The sequence below is a fragment of the Haematobia irritans genome, chromosome 4 (assembly GCF_050003625.1).
Source record: "Haematobia irritans isolate KBUSLIRL chromosome 4, ASM5000362v1, whole genome shotgun sequence".
NCBI lineage: Eukaryota > Metazoa > Arthropoda > Insecta > Diptera > Muscidae > Haematobia > Haematobia irritans.
In genome coordinates this window covers 7982881-8007104 of record NC_134400.1, presented here as the reverse complement: position 1 = coordinate 8007104, position 24224 = coordinate 7982881, and the positions used below count along the sequence as shown (strand labels likewise).

The window sequence follows — 24224 nt, the reverse complement described above, 5'->3', positions numbered from 1 at the left end:
ACAAAAAACACGAACTAACCACCAACCACCACAGCAACGAACTCTGATCATCACGACCAAAGTAAATGGCCATTAAAGCTTTGCATGGTTATTTTTCGATTTTGTTTCTTGATTTTATTTTTTCGTCTTCTATAGCATGAAAGCAAACTTGTGCTTTATTACCGCCGTCTTGATTTTTGTTATATAGCTCAGCAGCGCATTAATTTTCGTTTTTATTTTATTTAATTTTTGTTTTTTATTTTACTTCATATATGCACAAAGACAGCCGAACGTGGACGAATTCACATATACACAAATTCGTGAAAACAAATAAGACAACAACAAATACATTAATAATACAACGCTAATCACAACAAAATATACCTACAATCCACACCACAATACAACCACGAAAATCTACAACTACAGGCAAAACATTAACTGATCAAAACAAAGCAGACACAATCGAATGTCATACGTACGGTTTTTTAAACTCAAATAGATACATCGACAACGACATCGACATACATATAACATTCGTACAATTCATACACACAAAAATGCCAACAAGAAGTGAAAGTATTAAGTATAGTATTTTGTGTCTGGTTTTTAGCTTTTGATTTGTTGTTTAACGCTACGACGGCTGTTGCTGTTCTCCTCTGTTAACTGCTGGTGCCTACTGCAACAAAAACAACAACAACAACACCAAATCTAGCTTAAAACAATCAAATAGCAACAATAAAGACCATGGCAAAATATTTTCCTCCACCTACCACCTATAAAGTCTTCAATTACCTCTCACGTATATTTACTTCTTCGCAAGTACAATATTCACCACCACCACCTATCTTGTTTAGCTAGCGAAAAAAAAAAAAATAGACGCAGTTATCACAGCAAAATGAAATAAGACTAAATTCAAATCAAGTAAAAAAACAGTAAATGCATAGATAAATATATAACAATAAAAAAATGTTTCAATGAAATTACTAAATGGTATTTTTGAATATTTTTGGAAAATCCTATATTATAGAATAGTCAAGGATATAAATGACTAATAACGTAGCCATAAATTATTATTATCACTTCATTGGCATTGTGTAATGGGAACTGAATTGATAGCCACTATGGTCACCCTATTCATGAAAACACACGAAAAAAAATTGAGGTGGTTGATGTTAGGTAATATTCTCAGTAATATTAGTTAGCATTTTCAACTTATCCAGTTTTACAAAATTACTATTCGAAAATATAATTTTTTTACTTGAAAATGTATTCGTTTTCATATTCATTCGTAGAAGTGTAGTTGGTAGTACATTCTAAAGCTTTGCGAGTCATCCAATCCCGGTTTATGATGAAATCTGAATAACAATTCCGTATAAATAGGAAGGAAGGTAACGGCACGGTTGCCAGAGAGATCCCCAAAATTTCGAAATTATATCCCCAAAAAATCCCCAACTGAAATATTTTTCCCCATGAAAAATCCCCAAAGGAGAATTTATTGTATGTATGTAAATGTAATTCTATAAAATATAAAAACAAACTCACATTATCGAATTTATACATAGGTAAGGACTTCAGAAAGTCTTTTAGGTGGTCAACTGTTCTGGTTTACGAACTCGCAAAACGCAAAATTTTGGATTGTCTTCTTCTGAACCATTTCATCTTTTGCCAAAAAAAAATCTCCCAATGAATTTCCTTATCCATAAGAGCAGTGTGTAAAAATTTCGTGTTATTTATCTTTGTAGGTCGGAGTTAAGGAAAATTTTGCGTTTTCGTAAACCCATTTAAAATTTTTCCCATTTTAAATTGTTGTTTTCTGATGATCGACCGCAGGAACAAACGAAAGAGAAATGAAACTACAAGACAATTTTCATGGTATTTAATAAGAATTGTTTAAGACCGGACAGATGTATAACCCCAAGTAATAATGGAAGTTGGGCCTTCTTCAAAATTGTTATATAAATATGAAACTGCGATGGTAAATAGGAAGGCGGTTTAACCCATAATCCATATTGTACTTTGCTTTTACACTTTCTATAACAAATTTAATACTATGTGATTGAAGGTGGAAATATCCCCAGAAAAATCCCCAAATCACGACGTTATCCTCAGCCAAATCCCCAGATCCCCAAAGTGAAAAAATATCCCCATCCACGAAAAAAATCCCCAGTTTGGGGAAATATCCACTAATCTGACAAGACTGAGTAATGGTGTCAATCCCTGTTTTGACCGAACATCAAACATTTCCTCTCTGTTAGGTTAGGTATAGTGGCAGCCCAATATTTCAGGTTCTCTTAGATTATTCAGTGCTGTCCGATTCTATGTTTATCACAATGACAAGGGACCTACTTTTTATAGCCGAGTGCGAACGGAGTTCCATATTGCGGTGAAACCATTTAGATAAGCTTTGAAACACCCAGAAATGCCACCAGAATTACTGATAATCCATCGCTAAAAACCTTGTTGTTCGGTCGAAACTGGCGTTGTATCCACGACCATATATATGCAACCATTGCACCACGGTGGCTCCGTTTTCCTCTCTGTTATGTTGGTTACATTTCTGATTGTTTTCACAAGCTATATTCTATAGAAAATTTTGTGAAAATTTTATTTCTATAGAAAAATTTGTGAAAATTTTATTTCTATAGAAAATTTTGTGAAAATTTTATCTCTATAGAAAATTTTGTCAAAATTTTATTTCTATAAAAAATTTTGTCAAAATTTGGGAGCCACCGTGGTGCAATGGTTAGCATGCCCGCCTTGCATACACAAGGTCGTGGGTTCGATTCCTGCTACGACCGAACACCAAAAAGTTTTTCAGCGGTGGATTATCCCATCTCAGTAATGCTGGTGACATTTCTGAGGGTTTCAAAGCTTCTCTAAGTGGTTTCACTGGAATGTGGAACGCCGTTCGGACTCGGCTATAAAAAGGAGGTCCCTTGTCATTGAGCTTAACATGGAATCGGGCAGCACTCAGTGATAAGAGAGAAGTTCACCACTGTGGTATCACAATGGACTGAATAGTCTAAGTGAGCCTGATACATTGGGCTGCCACATAACCTAACCTAACCTAACCTTTGTCAAAATTTTATTTTAATTCTACCAAACAGTAAAAAATCTACCATTTTTTGTAGAATTCTACCAACGGTGGCAACCGTGTTGTCATACCCATTTTATGTAATTTGGTGAGTCATATTCTATGATAGGTGTTTCAATGTTGCACATTTTTTCCCAATGTAAATCGCCATAAGTGAGCCTGAAACTAAATCGGGCTACCACTTTACGATGGTGAATAAGGTCGTTGCCGTTCTGAGTTTAATCAAGTGCTGGGCGAAGGAACTCTCTTGCGTTACCCTAAGCGAGGCATCTTCATTGGGATGAGAGTTTTGTTCTACCCCCCTCACACTTCAAGACTGAAGTTGATTAGGTTATCTATTTATATGATTTATAATTAAGCACTATTTATATGATTTATAATTAAGCACCTATCCAAAGAATGTTTGTAGATTTTAATTCCAGCTATCACCTTATTGATGCTAACCTTAGCGATTAAATTTAGAATAATAACATTCTAGCTCTAATACCTAACTTGTTTTGGAGGCATAAATACGAGTATTTGATTTTAGTAGTTAATTTAACTGCTTGATGACATCTTTTCTCTGTAGTTGGTTTCAACGCAGCCTCAACCCGCGTTCGGAAATCTCTAATAAGGGGGTCGTTGTCTGATAGGGATGTTCGCCAAAAATATTGATTTGAAATATTCCCTTAGTTTTCAATTTATAATAGAATATTAAAAAAAAAACATTTATTTTCTTAATCGGTGGATAAATCTGGATCTATGTATAGCTTATTTTCGTATATGTCTAGGACCGATATTATTGCACGATATTTTTTGATTTTACAAGCACGGATATTCACCATATTACTCTTTCATTCCATATTACTCTTTTTCATTTTTATTTTTTTTGTCATTTAAATTTATCTATCTTACTAACTTGTATTTTTGTTTTGTTTTTTTGAATTGACATTCATTGCGCATACTGGTTTTAACGTTGAGTAGTCTAGTGGTATTTAAAACCCCAATCGAATACTCTCAATGGTCGATGATAAAACTACTGATCTGTTCGCTTCAAAATACCTACATTTGTATGAACACATACGTACGTATATACATGGTATGAGTATGATGGCGGCTACTCCAATAACCTCGATTAGCAGCAATGCGGCTATGAATGAGTTAACATTAATACTTTTATTTCTAATAAATGTTGGTTGAAATTTTCTTTGGCCCAATTTGAATGAGGAAGCGATTATTTCATTACATTGAAATATATCATCTGTTGTTATATATTAAAAAGAGTACATAAGAAAATTAAGATGTTTAATTTTCGCATTATATTAGTCGGATAAGGTTATAACGACGATAGTCTTCATTTGGGGTAGAGGGCAGATGAGTGGTATTACTAATTATGTCTGGAATTTTCTCCTGACTGCAAGTACAGGAAAAAATATGTATTCTACTGACCTTATATTTGTTTTCCCCAATGAGGTTAACCCTTGTGTATGTGATAACACTGGAAGCGATACCAGCGTGATGAGGTCTCGTGGGACCTACAATAAAAAAAGGATGGTAGAGAGGTTATCCCTACGATATTTTTCGATCATTTACTGTAGGTGGACTCTTCTATAATGCACAAATTGCATATATAAACATTTGGTTGTAAATATAGAGTTTTATTTAATTTTTAATAGGATACAGATAATGTTAAAATTTGATTAGTATACTAGTGGCCCTGATGTTTGACGCAGGCGTGGTACCTATAAGTATCCTTATACGTACCAAGCAACAATATATTGTTTTTGCAGTTGAATGTTCTTAACAAACTGGATTTTTGAAGGAAAAACAATACGATTTTTTTTAGTGGCGTTCGTTTTACTCGCAGTATTATGTGCACAGTGGTTGTTTCAAACTTGGTCCAAATTGAGGCACATCTTGCCAAATTCCAGGAGCCGATAGGTCTGGAAAATGTATAGAAATATAAAAACTTATTTCGACCACGATTTCAAGTTCAAATAACTTTTTTTGCACTTTTACTCTCACTATATTGGATATATCAACGGAAGACATAAAATTATATACTACCAAGCAACGAAACCAAATGGAAACTTCAAAAATGACAAATTCTTCCAAACAACGGTATTTTCTGAAAGGATGTTAGTGTTATTAATTGTTCCAAATACGAAAATCGCAATATCTTTACACTGCTTTTTAAACTGTGCTAAAACCACTAATGTAATTAGTAATAGGTCCCATTGGACCTCATCACGCAGAATCGCACTAAACTTTTTCAAATACCTATAAAAACCGATTTAATGATTCAATCACATAAAAATTTAAAGTTTTCAACTTAAAACACTTCAGTACAAGAAGTCATAAACCATCAAGCTGAAATTCATATAAAAGATAAAGTTATGTATGAATAAAAATCAAAAAGGTCCAGCGGGACCTCATCACGCACAGAAGGGTTAAAATAGTGAATGTAGGAAATACGATGATATGCCTCTTTCTATAGAAATAAAGTTTTGACAAGATTTTTCTATAGAAATAAAATTTTGACAAGATTTTCTATAGAAATAAAATTTTGACAGAATTTTCTATAGAAATAAAATTTTGACAAAATTTTCTATAGAAATAAAAGTTTGACAAACTTTTCTATAGAAATAAAAATTTGACAAAATTTTATATAGAAATAAAATTTTGACAAAATTTTCTGTAGAAATAAAATTTTGACAAAATTCTCTATAGAAATAAAATTTTGACAAAATTTTCTATAAAAATAAAATTTTAACAAAATTCTTTATAGAAATAAAATTTTGACAAATTTCTCTATAGAAATAAAATTTTGACAAAATTTTCTATAAAAACAAAATTTTGACAAAATTTTCTATAGAAATAAAATTTTGACGAATTTTTCTATAGAAATAAAATTTTGACAAAATTTTCTATAAAAATAAAATTTTGACAAAATTCTCTATAGAAATGAAATTTTGACAAAATTTTCTATAAAAATAAAATTTTAACAAAATTCTCTATAGAAATAAAATTTTGACAAAATTCTCTATAGAAATAAAATTTTTACAAAATTTTCAAAAGAAATAAAATTTTTACAAAATTTTCTATAGAAATAAAATTTTGACAAAATTTTCTATAGAAATAAAATTTTGACAAAATTTTCTATAGAAATAAAATTTTGACAAAATTTTCTATAGAAATAAAATTTTGACAAAATTTTCTATAGAAATAAAATTTTGACAAAATTTTCTATAGAAATAAAATTTTGACAAAATTTTCTATAGAAATAAAATTTTGACAAAATTTTCTATAAAAATAAAATTTTAACAAAATTTTCTACAGAAATAAAATTTTGACAAAATTTTCTATAGAAATAAAATGTTGACCAAAATTTCTATAGAAATAAAATGTTGACCAAAATTTCTATAGAAATAAAAAAATGTGGACAAAATTTTCTATAGCAATAAAAATAAAAAATTTTCTATAGAAAATTTTTGACAAACTTCAAAATTTTGTTTTGTGGTAGATTTTTGGATTTTTTTTTCAACTTTTTTGTAGAATGTTTTCGACACCAGTGGAAACCGTGCATGCAGTACAAAAAATGTCTCAAAATTTCGTATTTTTCGTTTATTGTTGAAGAAGTTTATAAAAATGAATTTTAGTGGTCATCAATATGGGAAATATTTGTATCTTAATTAGGTTAAAGCCTCTACTTTAAAATAACATCGAGTAATACGACGACACTACCTGGGGAAATAGAGTTTGTTGTCGTTTTCAAATGTCCTTCTAAGTGGACTTTATATTGAAATTCCTTCGATAAATTATCAATAAATTGTTTTGCATAAGGGCATAAACGTTTTAGAAGTTTTGAAAATATAATAGCATACACCGACTTCTGTTTGCAGTCTTTTTTCTATTAGTCTATTGTTATCCCTTTCGGCAAGCTTCTAAAAATCTTACAATTTGAATCCATACTGCGGTGTATACAGCTTTGGAAAAGGCGAGCTTTTGCTCTATTATTTAATTATTGTATTTCTTTTATAGCAAAATACCAATTTGAAAATTATTTAATTGTAACCATTTCAAAATAAGGTGGGTCTATAAAATGCGTTATTACGGTTCAACTACACACACCCATGATGTTCATGTGCAAAGCGCACCTCTTAATTGGTCATACTTTTGGAATTGTGCGATTAGCTTTTGCCAATTTATTGTATGTATTACCCACGTTTTTGTATGTTCATATATGTTCTCGATATATAGACGAGAGAATGCGTGTAATTAGATGTTCTGTATTGTTTCAATTTAAATTGAGAATATCATTCGTTTTCTTATAGTTATACCCTATTCGATAAAAGAAATTTGTTATCGTCATAAAATAAAGCCGCCATGCGAAAAGACACAACTCAATATATTTCAACTAAATTCTTATAATATCTGTCAACAGAAACAACAAGGCGGTTATCGAGTCTGGTTCGTATATCCATGCTCTCCCAATGGAGCGAGGGATTAGCTAATGCTCTTTCGGCATTACCCCTGGTTCCACAAAATATCGATTTCATACATTTGGGTGGCGAATTTAACATGGGCTTGTTCTACGAAGGGTCGGTCGAACGCTACATTTACCAGTAACCACCGATTCCTAGTGGTACCGATTCAACTCCTAGCGTAGAAATAAAATTTTTACAAAATTTTCTATGGATATAAAATTTCGACAAAAATTTCTATAGAAATAAGTTTTTTTTATGCATAAGTTTTTTTTTCCTTTTATTCAGTATTATGAGATGAAATATAGTGTTATTTGGCCTGTTTCGGCTTTTTATGTTACGTTGTTGAATAAATAAATAAATAAAAAAAAATTTGGACAAAATTTTCTATAGAAACAAAATTTTGCAAAAATTTTCTATAGAAATAAAATTTTGAAAAAAATTTCTATAGAAATAAAAATTTGACATTTTCTATAGAAATAAAATTTTGGCAAAATTTTCTATAGAAATAAAATTTTAAAAAAATTTTCTATAGAAATAAAATTTTGACAAAATTTTCTATAGAAATAAAATGTTGACAAAATTTTCTATAGAAATAAAATTTTGACAAAATTTTCTATTGAAATAAAATTTTGATAAAATTTTCTATAGAAGTACAATTTTGAAAAAAAAATTCTATAGAAATAAAATTTTGACAAAAAATTCTATAGAAATAAAATTTTGACAAAATTTTCTATAGAAATAAAATTTTGACAAAATTTTCTATAGAAATAAATTTTTGACAAAATTTTCTATAGAAATAAAATTTTGACAAAATTTTCTATAGAAATAAAATTTTGACAAAATTTTCTATAGAAATAAAATTTTGACAAAATTTTCTATAGAAATAAATTTTTGACAAAATTTTCTATAGAAATAAAATTTTGACAAAATTTTCTATAGAAATAAAATTTTGACAAAATTTTCTATAAAAATAAAATGTTGACAAAATTTTCTACAGAAATAAAATTTTGACAAAATTTTCTGTAGAAATAAAATGTTGACCAAAATTTCTATAGAAATAAAAAAATGTGGACAAAATTTTCTATAGCAATAAAAATAAAAATTTTTCTATAGAAAATTTTTGACAAACTTCAAAATTTTGTTTTGTGGTAGATTTTTGGAATTTTTTTTCAACTTTTTGGTAGAATGTTTTCGACACCAGTGGAAACCGTGCATGCAGTACAAAAAATGTCTCAAAATTTCGTATTTTTCGTTTATTGTTGAAGAAGTTTATAAAAATGAATTTTAGTGGTCATCAATATGGGAAATATTTGTATCTTAATTAGATTAAAGCCTCTACTTTAAAATAAATTATAATATAAATAAATAAAATTTTGACAAAATTTCTATAGAAATAAAATGTTGACAAAATTTCTATAGAAATAAAATGTTGACAAATTTTTCTATAGAAATAAAATTTTGACAAATTTTTCTATAGAAATAAAATTTTGACAAAATTTTCTATAGAAATAAAATTTTTACAAAATTTTCTATAGAAATAAAATTTTGACAAAATTTTCTATAGAAATAAAATTTTGACAAAATTTTCTATAGAAATAAAATTTTGACAAAATTTTCTATAGAAATAAAATTTTGACAAAATTTTCTATAGAAATAAAATTTTGACAAAATTTTCTATGGAAATGAAATTTTGGCAAAATTTTCTATAGAAATAAAATTTTGCCAAATTTTCTATAGAAATAAAATTTTGACAAAATTTTCTATAGAAAAAAATTTTGACAAAAGCTTCTATAGAAATAAAATTTTGACAAAATTTTCTATAGAAAAAAAAATTGACAAAAAAATTCTATAGAAATAAAATTTTGACAAAAAATTCTATAGAAATAAAATTTTGACAAAATTTTCTATAGAAATACGATTTTGACAAAATTTTCTATAGAAATACGATTTTGACAAAATTTTCTATAGAAATACAATTTTGACAAATTTTTCTATAGAAATAAAATTTTGACAAAATTTTCTATAGAAATAAAATGTTGACAAAATTTTCTATAGAAATAAAATTTTGGCAAAATTTTCTATAGAAATAAAATTTTGGCAAAATTTTCTATAGAAATAAAATTTTGACAAAATTTTCTATAGAAATAAAATTTTGACAAAATTTTCTATAGAAATAAAATTTTGACAAATTTTTCTATAGAAATAAAATATTGACAGAATTCTTTGTAGAAATAAATTTTTGTTTGGTAGATTTTGGTGAAATTGTCTCAAAATTTTGGTCGATTATTTTTGGCTCGTGTGGCAACAGTGGTAATATATCAGCGATAATTTGGCAAAAGCTTCCCTGTAAATTCTATCAAAACTCACCATGTATATAGCAAATAGTTTATTTACTCTCCAACGAAAACACAATAACGCCAAGTTTTATTTTGAAATACGTCACTCTTGGACAATATTATTTAACATATATTTTTCGATTTAGTAGTTTGTTTGGTTTCCATCAAAATAAGAATAGACCATTCATTCGATCGAAAAGATAAAAAGCCTTAATGTTTTTCAATCACATTCACTAATGAAAAATATGCACACCTAAATTGGACACCATTATCGTCTTGGCTTTGCTTAGCATATTTATTTTCTTTTTTGTTTTGAGTATTGCTATACTATCATGGTATTTCGTTGACCACTACCAAGATTTCACGGTTTCTCGCCGTTTATGTAATTTCCATATACAATCAATGGTACGATTTGAGATATTTGTTTAAACATAAATTATACCACAACATGTGTGTGCAAAGTGGACAGCTATGCATGCGGCACATATACCTATGTACATATAAACCTGTTATATGCATGTGTAGGTTATTATTTACATCAAGAGTGTAATAACTCAAAAACGAAATTATTAAAGTATGACTGTCATCAAAAAAAGAGTAGATTACCAATTAAAAAGTTTAGAAAAAAAAAACAAAATTATTTAAAACCAGTTTTAGTTATGCCTATCTTGTTGAAAATGATAAACGAAATAATAAAATCATTATGTTATATAACAAATCTGTTGTATATTGTGAGTGTGATCGATGGTCATTTAAATATTGCTCTATTCTGAACATATGGGTTTTCCATTGTTATTGTGAATGGAGACCAATGCGTTAGGCACATTCCTTCAGGGAGTTTTATTTTGAATATATTTTCTAGCAAATGTGAATTTCATATTTATATATATGTTGAACCCACTTTTTCCAGTGACCTAGAAATTATGCACAGAGGTGTATGAGTGATTTTTTCTACAATATTCCACTTATATTTATTGGGATACCCAAAATTATATGATGTTCTTTTTTTGTAAAAATGTCTTGATGGATTTTAAGTAGTCTACAATTACTACTGTTTTTATGAGTGTGTTTGTAGCTGTCGCTAGAAGTCCATGACTATTTCACAATCAAAATAGATGCGCTGGGTCAAAGGGTCAAGTTCCGCCAGAAACCAAAAAAGTTTTTCCATTTTCTTGTATTCTGATATAATTTCTGTATAATGAAGTAATTTTTTGGTCCCGTCAAGATTCATTATAGGGAAGTTCGACAATACAGTCCACCCGTTCTAGCGTGATAGTCTTTTTTTTTTGTTTTTAATAATATTGAAAACTTAATTTAATTTCATGAAAGAACTAAAAAAAAGAGATCGGAAAAATATCAGTGGGTATGGAATTATAAAGCAATTTAAATTAATAATTAAAATTCACGAAAAAAACCTAACTAGATCCCTAAAAAATTCCGTAAGTGTAGTTGAAATTGTATTTGGCATTGTGAATCTGCCTTTAGCGTCAAATTTCATCTTTTCAGCGTAAAGCTGAGTACTATGTTCACTTTTCAAGCTGATAACCAGCTTGTTTTCACAACCAGCTTGTCGATGTTTTTTAAAGTAGAGGCTTTAATCTAAATAAGTCATAAATATTTTTCATATTGGTGAGCACCAAAAAAATATTTTTATAAACTTCTTTAACAATAAACGAAAAATATGAAAATTTGAGACAATTTTTTGCTGTATGCCTCTAGTAAATGAACATTTAAAAAAAAAAAAACTATAGCTGATATTTTTTCGGGTTCTTTTTTGTGTTTTTTCTCACATTTTGAAAGATATTATAGGCCAAATAGCGCTTCTTTTCGCAAGACCATTTGGTCACAATTCAATAATCAAGTTTTCAGAACAAGCTCTTATAGCTCTTGAAGTAATAGAGGTAGGATCTCAAAATGACATTAGGTTTATTTCGGTAGTGAAATGGTTAATTAATTTAGTGGTGAGGAATAAAACAAATGTTGAGTTTGAATTTTATTACACCATAAGGTAGATTTATAAAAATTCTGTTGAAGACTTTATTCGCGAGCTGTTCACTTGTTTCAATCAATGGGCGAAGCTAAAGTGAATTTTGATTTCATTGTTCAATTCTAGTGTACCAAATTTAAAGCGGTACTTCATTCATTATTTTATCAATGATATTTCAAAGTCATTCATATTTTCTACATACGTATAAAGTATTGCTTAAGCTTACTCTTTTTCATTCATAGGTTTACATTCAGTGATATTAACAGTTTTTGAAAGCAACAACAACATATTGATATTAGTAAAGTAATATAAAAAACAACAATAACAATACTCATTGAGAATCATTCTACGTGAGATTATTAAAGTGACAAGAGCAATGAGTATAATTATGAATGAGAACACAGTGTTATATTTATGAATGAGAGCAATGTGTTATACACAACGAGAAATATATAATATAACAAATAGACAGCTAAGCATGAATGAAGTAAATAATAATAAATTTGAGGCGAGCACAGTGTGGATTAAAAGTACGTTCACCACCATCCCGGCCCCCCTGAAACGTAGTTTCAGATTATGGGAAGTTTTACCAAGGTAGAAATAGGACGTGTCATTTCTCCGCATTGCGTTTTAAGTTTTACAGCTCTTACATTGCCATCTATACCGGGATATGTTTCGATCACTTTTGCCAGTAGAAATTTGGAGGGAGGTAAATTCTTTTCTTTGACTACAACAACATCTCCAACTGCTAGATTTGGTTGAAGTCTATTCCATTTTGGTCGCTGTTGCAGAGAAGTTAAATATTCTTGATGCCAACGTCGCCAGAAACCTTGAAACATATTTTGTACATGCTGCCAATATCCAAGTCTGTTTGGTGTGAGGTTGACCAGATCTCCTTCGGGAACAGTTGTATAAGGCCTGCCAATAAGAAAATGAGCCGGCGAAAGGTATTCGCAATCTGTATCTGGAACAGTGCCTAGGGGTCTTGAATTAACTACGGCTTCCACCTGAGCCAATAGAGTGTGCATCTGCTCGAATGTTAATTCTGTATTTCCAATAACTCGTTTAAGATGCAACTTAACCGATCGAACCGCCGACTCCCACATTCCACCCCAGTGGGGTGCAAATGGAGGAATAAACGTCCATTGTATACCGTCTTCGGCTAAAGATGCGGAGACAATTTCGTTATGAGTTTGCGACAAAATTACTTTGTGCATCTCGTTTAATTCTCGAGATGCCCCAAGAAAATTTCTTCCATTGTCACTAAAGATTTTTTTACATTTTCCTCTTCGCGATATAAATCTTTTTAAAGCGGCAATAAAACAATCGGTGCTTAAATCAGTGGCGAGTTCCAAATGTATGGCGGAGGTGACTAGGCATACAAATAAACAGATATACCCTTTAGATTTCTTTGTATTTCGTCCTGAGTATTGTTTTAAAATTATTGGGCCTGCATAGTCGCAACCAGTATTTTCAAAGGGAAACGCTTGGCGTACCCGGATGGATGGTAAATCTGCCATTAACTGTTGTGTATTAATTTGTCGTTGTCGAAAACATTTGAGGCAATTATGAGTCAGATTTCGAATCAGATTTCTTGCACCAATAATCCAATAGGTTTGACGGGCAATAACAAATAAGGCCGATACTCCGGGATGCAGATTTTTCTCATGAAGGTTTTGTAAAATCAATTTGGTTATTCGGCTACATTTTGGCAAGATTATTGGATATTTGGAAGCATTGTCTAGTTCTGAGTTACGTAGGCGCCCACCTACTCGTAACAAGCCGCTGCCGTCTATGAAGGGGTGTAGTTTTGCTAATGAAGATGTTGTACTTACTAGGCGTTTACTTTGTAATAGCGTGCGCTCTTCGCTAAAGACATCTTGGGCATACTTTGTCAGAATCAGTTCGGCGTGTTTAAAGTTGTTGAACGAAATATTCGGCGATTTTATTTGGTGTGGATATCTAGTGGCATTGATGAACTTGAAGATGTAGGCTACGACACGTATGAGTTTATTCCATTTCGAAATGCGGTGTACCAATTCATGTAGTGGATTATAGTCATTCACTGTTGAGACCAGAACTTTTGAAGAAAGTTTAAAGGCAGAAAGGGCGTCAGGATCTGTAATTACATCAAATGAATTAGAACAGTTATTCATATTACTGATTTGGAATGGGTCCCTCAACCATTGTGGGCCCTTCCACCAAAGATCAAAGGAACGAAGTGTTGATACAGGCATCCCTCTTGAGGCACAGTCGGCCGGATTTTCTTTAGAGGCAACATGATTCCAAAACTTACGAGGCAATATTTCCAATATTTCTGATGTTCTGTTGGCTTCGAATGTCTTTAACTTAATGGGTGGTTGAGATAGCCAACACAAAATAATTGTTGAATCACACCAAGCTCGTATATCAATTGATTTGTGTGGCAAGGCTTCTTTTATTCTTTTGAGTAGACGAGATAAAATAAGAGCTCCGCATAATTCAAGACACGGCAACGATTTTTGTTTGATGGGAGCTACCCTTGTTTTAGCAGCAATGAGTTTGACATGAGTATGACCAGTGTCGTCTACGAATCGACAATAAACTGCGGCAGAGTATGCGTGTATGGAAGCATCCGAGAAACCATGCAGCTCCAATTTTGTGACATCATTCAAAATGTATCTTGGAAGTGTAAAATCTTGAATAGAAATTAAATCTTGTCGAAATGTAGTCCATTGACGTGTAAGATTTTCAGGAAGTGGTTCATCCCACGATAGCTTGTTTGACCATAGTTCTCTTAGTAGAATTTTAAATTGTATTACCACAGGAGATAATAAACCCATGGGATCAAATATACGTGATACATCAGATAGTACCTGCCTTTTTGTTGCGACTGGATTTTTGTTGAGTTCTATATGATACCCCAGTTGATCTGACGATGGTCTCCAAAAAATACCGAGCACCTTTTTTACATCCTTTTCGGGAGCTGCAAAAAACAATTGATCTTGTGTACTATCTGATATACTCACGCAATTTGAAACCCATTTCCTTAGTTCCAGGCCTGCTTGGGCTAGTAGATTTACCAAATTGTCACGTATGAAAACTATTTCTTCTTCCGTTTGTGCCCCGGTAATAACATCATCTACATAAAAGTCCTCCATTACCACCATCGATGCAATGGGGAACTTGGATTTATAATCATAGGCTAACTGCTCCAACACTCGTACTGAAAGATATGGCGCACAAGATGTGCCATATGTAACCGTGCATAAAATGTAATGTTGTACCTCGTGTAACGGCGACTCTCTCCATACAATACGTTGATAATTTTTGTGATGTTCAGATATCCATATTTGTCTGAACATTTTTACTATGTCGGCTGAGAAAACATACCTGTGGAAACGAAATCTCAAACAAACAGCAAATAAGTCCCGTTGTATACTTGGCCCAATGTGCAAGTTATTATTAAGCGATACACCGTTGGAATCTTGAAATGAGCCATCAAACACGACTCTAATTTTTTCTCCCAAAACTGGATGATGGGGTAGATAAAAAACTCTACCATCAGTAACATTAATCTCATGAGGTTTGAGTTTACGCATATGTCCCAATTTTTCATAATCTCGCATAAAACCAATATACTTATCTCGAATTGCTGGATTTCGCTGAAGCCTTCTTTCGACAGCATAGAATCGAGATAGCGCACCATTTAGTGTATTTCCAAATATTGGGTTTTCATTTTTAAAAGGCAACTGAACTACGTACTTACCATCACTTGCACGCGAGTGAGTGGTTTGAAAGTGCGTCTCTACAAAAATGTCATCTGGATCGGCTTTAGTATGGTGTTCAGTTTCTTCTAGTTCCCAAAAGCTTCGAAGGCAACGATCAATATCCACGGTGGTAACAAGTGTAGTAGTTTGGTTGTAAATTTGCTCTGTCTCAGCACAAGTTACAACCCATCCAAAAATTGTTGAAATTGCAATAGTATTGCCCTGTGAATCAATACGTTTGTTGAATGTGAAAATGTTCCAAATATGTTCTAGGCCAAATAAAATATCAATCTGTGACGAAATGTTGTATGTGGGGTCAGCAAGAGGCAAATCCATAAGTTGATTTTTGATCTTATTTTCAAAGCTGTAGCCAGGAAGAGATGTAGTTATTTTAGGCAGAACATGTACCTTGGCGTTAATCGATTGCTCAGAGATGCGTGAACGTACGAATATTTGACATAAACCCCGAGTTGTCTCGGCTTTAATTGATGAAATACCATTTACCATTATTTTTGAGGGATATCTTTGAAGGCCTAGACGTTGAGCACAACTCTCAGTGATAAAAGACAGCTTTGAAGCGGTATCTAATAAAGCTCGACATGTTATAAACTTTCCAAAGCGATCTCTGACATAAATAGAAGCAGTGGGCATGATAAATTCTTTGTCTGACGTACAATGTTTACTACTAGATGGAAGTGAAGGTAACGAAATGGGACATGCAACGTTAGCGGTAGTGGACCACTGAATATTGGCACTAGCTGTATTACTAGAAGAAGACGGTGATTCAGGGGGTGAAGACTCCGAAACTTGACCGGGTAAATATGTAGGTTCATGTTCATTACTCGGAAGATGTAGGAGTGAATGATGTCTTCGATGACATTGCTTGCATCTACCTTTTGATACACAGTTGGAAACCGCATGACCCTGTCTGAGACAATTATAACATAGTGCAGATTCTTTTACGAAGTGACGGCGCTCATTAATATCTTTTTGCAGAAATGTGGGACATGTAAAGATTGAATGGTCGGGAGACTTGCACAATAAACAGCTGGGTTTTGCTTTAGTACTCACCAGACATTTTGTATGGTTACCTTGTGACTTGCCTGAATGACTGTGCTTGGATTGATGGGCCTGTTTCTTTGCACACAATTCAACCTCTTCGCAGCGATTGTCTAAGAATTCAAAAAAATCGTTAATGGTAGGAAGTGGATTATCCCGACTATCACGAATCCACTTGCTCTTTGATTCAGGATCAAGTTTAGATAACAATAAATAGATTAACCACCAATCTCTTTCATCTTTACCTATAGCATCAAGACCACGAATTATTTCATTTGCCCCGTCAGATATTTTTCTCATGGTTGCAGCATTTTCCGTCGATATTGATGGTAGGGCCATAAATGCTTCTATGAAAGAAGTAACAATTTGCTTAGGGCGATCATACCTATCATTGAGCCTTGTCCAAGTTGTTTGAAAAGCAGTTTCGGTAACCGGAATATGTTGTATTAATCTTGCGGCATCTTCTTTGAGTAGCGACTTCAGGTAATGAAACTTTTGAATATTTGATATTCCTTTTGATCCTATAGCGCTCTCAAAAAGATCTTTAAAACTTGGCCAATCTTTGTATGTCCCTGTAAAAAATGGAATATTTATGCGAGGTAAATCATTTTCTTTAGGATGGCTAGTCGTTGAAAGTTTTTCCAAAAATGCAGCCTGTTGATCTGCCAACTTTGCTATTGCTCCCGAGTTGGCTGTACTTTCATTCAAAGTAGGAGCATATTGTGATTTTAAAGCATACAGTTTACCACGCGCTGAAAGGTATTTCTCTTCGTAGCTTGCAAAATCAGCCTCCGGGTCCGCAAAATTTTCCACATCTTTGAATTTGTATAAATCATCTGTTAATTTTACAAACGCTTGCCAAACCTCTTCCAAACGCTCCAAGCGGCTAACCACATCATCGAAAGTTGTTTCTGCGGATGGAACCTGAGCAAACGCCAAAGCACGAGTAATAGAGCCTTTCAAGCGACCTCTGGTCATCGTCAAGGAATTCATTTCTTCAGACATGATGTGTTATTTTTTACTTTAATTTGCACAATAACTTCGTTTTTCGATTTTGATAGTTGTGGAATTCCAGATTTTATTAAATGACTGGATGATCCGGTTCGAAGGACCAACACTTATGGTGAGGAATAAAACAAATGTTGAGTTTGAATTTTATTACACCATAAGGTAGATTTATAAAAATTCTGTTGAAGACTTTATTCGCGAGCTGTTCACTTGTTTCAATCAATGGGCGAAGCTAAAGTGAATTTTGATTTCATTGTTCAATTCTAGTGTACCAAATTTAAAGCGGTACTTCATTCATTATTTTATCAATGATATTTCAAAGTCATTCATATTTTCTACATACGTATAAAGTATTGCTTAAGCTTACTCTTTTTCATTCATAGGTTTACATTCAGTGATATTAACAGTTTTTGAAAGCAACAACAACATATTGATATTAGTAAAGTAATATAAAAAACAACAATAACAATACTCATTGAGAATCATTCTACGTGAGATTATTAAAGTGACAAGAGCAATGAGTATAATTATGAATGAGAACACAGTGTTATATTTATGAATGAGAGCAATGTGTTATACACAACGAGAAATATATAATATAACAAATAGACAGCTAAGCATGAATGAAGTAAATAATAATAAATTTGAGGCGAGCACAGTGTGGATTAAAAGTACGTTCACCACCATTTAGAAATATAAAATTATTTGCAATCAATTGCTTGGATCTTTTCTATCCATTATTTGGCAAGACTCGATCAAAATATAATCGTCTTCATAAATATATTTGTACTTTTAATTTAGTGTTTCGGTGAAAAAAACCGAACATAGTACTCACCTTTACGGAGTAGCTGTATAAGAGGATCCTTTCTATACCCGATTCCCATCATTTTCAATGACTCATATAATTTTCGCTTTCAAAAGCACCTATATCCATATATAATAGCACCGTTTGTGATAGAAGTGCCTTCACTTCCTATATGAGTTTGAGGTCGATTGTAGCATACGACGAAGGTATTAACTTTTATAAACGATATAAAAGCATTTCACTAATGGATGCAACTTCTAGATAGTCTTACATCCAAGAGTATTGTGGCTCCAATCCCAGACAGTCTCTTTTGGCCCTTTGGACAAAATACATATCCAAAAGACATTTTCCTATCCATGTTTTCCTCGGTTTCATAATGTCCACATTGTGATAATTCTAATATGCTTAATAAAGTACATAAAAGATATGAAGAGAAAGCAAGCAAACATATTCCACATGCAAAACTTTTTTTGTTGATGGTTCAACGGTAACTATCGGCAAACTTAGGAATAATAAATTTGTTGCTTTTGAATTGAATCTTCTTTTTTATGCTATATATGATAGGTAGTATATCTGGCAAATTTATAAAAAAGGAACAAAATCGTTGCCCACATTCATTAAAATAAATTCGTAGCACGTAACCAAATGCAATGTAATGTGGTAAGTGTACTTCCATAACCTGTCTTCTATACTCTGTTGCTTCACGCCTTGACGATAGATGATGACGATGATGACTACTATCCGAGAGTGTAAATGGATAGAAAATGACAAAGTGGGGGATATAGTAAGTGTACGTATTGTTCAGTTAAGAGACAGACAGAGGGAGAGAGAGAGAGAGAGTTTGACATATGAATGTCGTACGAGGTGCAGCCTTATCCGACGGCCGCAATAATATAATTGTATTTTGTTCTCGATTGTGAACCCCAACCTATGTTTGTAGCTAACAATCAACGTGCCCCTTTTATATATATCTATATCTATAGAAATCGGTAAATATAAATATATATATGCATACATCAATACTATGTATACATACGTATTTGTAGATGAAATGTGTTTTTGTTGGAGATTAGAATTGCCGTGTCGGTTTTGTATATTAAGAAGTGTTGCCAGCCAGATCAAAAAAGTCTAAAATTGTACTGTAATATTGCCCACAGTTGCCATTACGCACATAATACATCTTTTTGGATAATTTTAAAATAAGAAATGATTGATATGACGTTTGAAGAATAATGTCATCAAAGGATTGTTGTCAGCTGTTTCCGAGATTCCACCTCTTTATTGTATCTTGGTTAGATCGGAATAATTTGTAATCTTTTTTTACATAATACTGATTGTGTTAAATAATTAAGTTTGTGGCAACATTGCAAAACTATTCCTTTTGCAACTATCGGCATTATTGGTAATATGACAAATACCAATTTTATGTAGCTCTAAATATAGCTATTTTGTAGGCTTTATAGAAATCTTTGATGTTATATCCAGAATGGCTTATTAGTTCAAATCTCGTATGATATTGCCAGGTGAAATTTCGATAAAAAAGCTTTCGAAAATCACAATTATTGTTTATCTTTCTATTCATTTTGTCTGCCCAATATGTGTATGAAACTCTTTTTTATTTGTATTTGGTTGCCGAGGATTTTTATCTTTTTTCATCACTATGCATTCGCTGCAAAATAAATATTGCTGAATGAATTAAAAATTATTGTTAACAGTTTTTTATCAGCGTGTAGACAAAATTTTCTAAGTCGTGCATAACTGGACTTTATCAAAGCCAGCATGGGTTTTCAACAGTATATTCATACAAATATGCTTTAAAAATATGTTGAATTCAAACGCATTTGTATTCATGCTTAGAACCAGGGTTTCTTTTTGTTAAAAATGTAGCGTTTATTCATTTGAAAAATACTAGCAAAATGTCGTTTATATCATACACATTCAAGGCAATGTAGAAATATGTTTATTTGGAAAGTTGGCAATCTTGTTTGTTGCAGAACTCTCAGCTGATTTCTGTCATTTTCTAGAGAGCATGAGAACAATCAGCGGTTGAACGAGTGTTTCGATTTGTCAGTCAAAACGAACAAAAGAATACAGTTAAATAATTTAATAATGTAACTCAATCATTTTTTAAGGAAGATACTATAAATATTATTGGTTCACATAAGTGTTTGAAGAAAGTGTTTTATTTTAATTATAACAAGGACGACAGATACGTATAGTCTCAGTTTGTGGTTTTCTTTATAAACTTGTTTCCCTCTTCACGTAATAAAAGCGATAACATCCTGGTTGAAAAACGAAACAACTTACCGAAAAAAACCAACAAAACAACTTATTTTGTTTGGTATGCTTTTATGGGTTTCCGTATTTTTCTTTTCTTGCTTCCAATTGCTTGGACTCTGGTGAAAAAAGTAAAGCAAAAAATACAAAAACGTCATTTTAGATGGGAATACGTGATGGCGAACATGTGCATGTGTGTGTTTCATCGTTTATATTGTAACGAGTGTCTTAACGAGTAGCAACGAACAGAATGAAAAGAAGAGAAGACAGACAACGAGCAGATACTAAGCAGTTCAATTAATGGTGGTAGTGGTCCCAGAGTGGTTTCTGCTGTTTAAGGTGATAATGGTGTGTGGACTAAATTTTATAGAAAAAATAGTGTCATACAACTAAACTGGAAAATTTAGTGATAGCTCTACTATAAAAATAAAGTTTTGAGTACAATATAATAATAAATATAATAGAATTGTTCATGTTTAGCTTATTCCAAAAAAAAAAAACGATGTTAATTAATAAAGTATATTACGTATAAACCCTAAGAAACAAGTGGAAAAAAAGATACATTTTATTCCCATGGAAAGGAAAAAATACCAAAAGTGAAATAGAAAATTACTTTAAAACAATTGCCTTATACATTCACATACGTATATTGAAATTTTTTTTATAATCAATCTAGCGAGCAACGGTAATTTAAACGAGTTGCATTATTGATCATTTGTTGGAAAACAGCTGGTTTTCTATTCGTTGGACTGTTTACGTGTGCCACAAACGAAAAATACTGTTGGAATTCTTGAGAATGTGTCTTTGTATGTGAACAATGAGAACTGAAAGAGAGAGAGAGCTCAAAAGATCCAATTAAAAAGTGCATGACATATACATACAAATATATAAGCAATTGTGAAAGAGAATAAACAAGAGAGAAAACAGCATAAAGCTCCGTGAAAACATTCCAACGATGTATCTTTATACACGTATTTATAATATATATATATAATCGTATAGAAGCGACGAATTACTGACACAAGTGCTGGGAGAAGAATTAGCAACAACAAAATAATAGTATCAATCGGGAAAAAAAGACACAAAGGTAGAAACATTTATTAACGACCTTTTTTATTTTCATACAAATATAGTTTAGTTTTTGTAAAAAAATAACAAAAATACTACACACGTCAGAGATATAGCAATAGCAATAAATATAGTGATGTATAAATAACAACGGCTATATTTGGAGTTTTCATTGGTCTTATCAAAATACTGCAGGAGCAACAATAAAACAACAACAACTAAACTAACTGCAGCATCTATTCAATAACAACAGCAATAGTCCTCGCACTTTCTTCATAGACCAATAATTCTACATGCAAACACACGTCCAATAATAATTTAAATAAAGCCATACCATACGCCAACAACAACAACAGCAACAATACATCTAAATTGTTTTAAATCACCCCGAGAGGAAAACGGCATGAGAACGTAACAACAAAACTCATTCAAACATACAAATACAACGAGTGTACACATCTAAATATCGTGTACGTGTGTGTGTCAAACACCAAAAACTGCAACTGATATTACTTTGAAGAATAATGTAAGCAAATATACCTATTAGTATCATAAATGTGTGAATAGAAAAAAGTCGCAAATGTTTACTTCATTTGAAAATAACAGAAATTACAAAAAAACAATCGATGTAATTCCAATTCCCAAATTATACTACAAGTATATTTACCTATTTTCTACATTTTGTCTCAAGCGTCTTTCGAATATATTGCATATATAAGAAGTAGCAAGACTTTGAATCACTTTTGTAAAAATAAAGAATTATTGTGTTTATTTAAAAATAAAATAGCTATCGTCATAGCTGTTACAGTTCGTTATAGATAAATAAGAAAACCTAAGTTTATCGTGAGGACGAAATCTCACATTAGCCATATTAATTTTCCAATGAAACTTGATAAACTTAAGAAAAGGGTGGTCCACATCTAATATCCAATGGTAATATTTATATATGTGCATGTGGTTATCGTTAGAGGTGTGCCCGTGAGAGAAATTTCACTCAAACTTGCAAAGACTCACGCCCAAATCACGCACGGCATATGGATAGGAATTCTGCTCACACACGAATAGCGTGCCTCACGCATGATTCATGAAAATTGTCGCGACTCGACAATTTTCGTGTTACACAAAAACTTCCGTGACATAACGTGATACACAAAAACTTCCGTGATATTCACGAATCACTTTTGTAAAAATAAAGAATTATTGTTTATTTAAAAATAAAATTGCTCTCATCATAGCCGTTACAGTTCGTGATAAATAAGAAATGCTATGTTTATCGTGAGGATGAAATCTCACATTAGCCATATTAATTTTCCTATAAACTTGATAAACATAAGAAAATGGAGTTCCTCATCTAATTTCCAATGGCAATATCTATATATTCGTATATGGTTCTCGTTAGAGGTGTGTCCGTGAGAGAAATTTCATTTTACTCACGCACGATTCATGAAAATTCTCGCTACTCCAAAAATTCATGATACAGAAAAACTTTCGTGACCAGTGTTGTTAGTATTTTCCCGAGTTCTTGTCCCCAAAATGGGATGTATTTATCCCCAAAATTAAATGTCCCCACAAAAATTCCAAAAAAAAAAATGGATTTTTTTATTTGTATCGTCCGATACAATCCCTCATCAGAATTAATTATTGTAACAAAGAGTCATTGAATTTTTTAGTAAAGAAATAAAATTGGGTGATCGATCAAAAGGCGTTTTTGGACCTCACGAAATAATTTCACAATAGTAAAAAAATCGTAGGAAAGAGAGTATATAGCATAGTAGCTCTTGGAACCCCAAATAAATGCCGTTTTTGATTTTAGCGGCTAAAGTCGAACTTAGTACCCACCTTATAGTCTGAATTTTATGATGAACCTGAATTTTATCGTGAACATGTATTTATCGTAGGCGTGATTTTGAAGAAATCTTACTCTCGCACATTCACGAAGAAAATTTTATTTTCATTATTTCTAGTCACATTCACGATATTTAGGGCGTTTTCATTTCGCAAAAAATATGTCGCCTTGGTGTTACATTACTTTTTTCCTTATTGAATTTTCGCCCAAATGATGATGACATTCCAAAGTTATTGTTAATTCATAATATTGTGAGGGGTACAGGATTCAAAATCTATGATAATTAGCGCTCTTCATATTCTGCAATCAATTCCGAGATTGTTACAATCGAAATCGCCATTAGCTTGAATTTCATTTACGACTCACGTGATACAAGCGTGTCACGAAAACACCTCCAATTCCCGTAATTGATGAATTTTAAGCATTTTCAGTTTTTATGGTTGTTTGTTCTCGACCGCTGACTTATGTTAATAGAAATCTGCCTTGATCACGAATTATTAGTAAAAACCAATTAGGTTTTTGCCCTCTCTATTGAACGGGAGATAAG

The 24224-nt window shown here is 31.8% G+C and overlaps 3 protein-coding genes across 5 annotated transcripts in view; 2 read left to right on the top strand and 1 right to left on the bottom strand.

Annotated features, from left to right (window-relative positions):
- Mi-2 (chromodomain-helicase-DNA-binding protein Mi-2 homolog) overlaps positions 1 to 24224 on the top strand; it is a 54462-nt gene that overhangs the window by 10139 nt on the left and 20099 nt on the right. The gene's annotated exons all lie outside the window — the stretch shown is intronic.
- Positions 1 to 24224, top strand: part of Su(Tpl) (Suppressor of Triplolethal) — a 38274-nt gene that overhangs the window by 7529 nt on the left and 6521 nt on the right. For both annotated transcript variants that reach the window (XM_075305602.1, XM_075305603.1), the window contains exon 2: positions 21897 to 22357. The gene's annotated coding sequence lies outside the window, so the exon portion shown is untranslated. The remainder of the gene's footprint in view (positions 1 to 21896; positions 22358 to 24224) is intronic.
- LOC142233242 (uncharacterized) lies at positions 12435 to 17678 on the bottom strand. The gene is made up of 2 exons (XM_075304095.1): positions 14162 to 17678; positions 12435 to 13984 (listed from the first exon to the last, which is right to left on the bottom strand). The coding sequence occupies exons 1-2, from the start codon at positions 17676 to 17678 to the stop codon at positions 12435 to 12437; spliced, it is 5067 nt and encodes a 1688-aa protein (XP_075160210.1).

What these genes read in the sequence shown, in the direction of transcription:
- LOC142233242 (XM_075304095.1), bottom strand. Translation starts at nt 17,678, where the DNA reads ATGTCTGAAGAAATGAATTCCTTGACGATGACCAGAGGTCGCTTGAAA. An exon ending in AATATTGGAAATATTGCCTC is followed by an intron (nt 13,985 to 14,161) that starts GTAAGTTTTGGA and finishes ATGTAATTACAG; the next exon opens with ATCCTGACGCCCTTTCTGCC.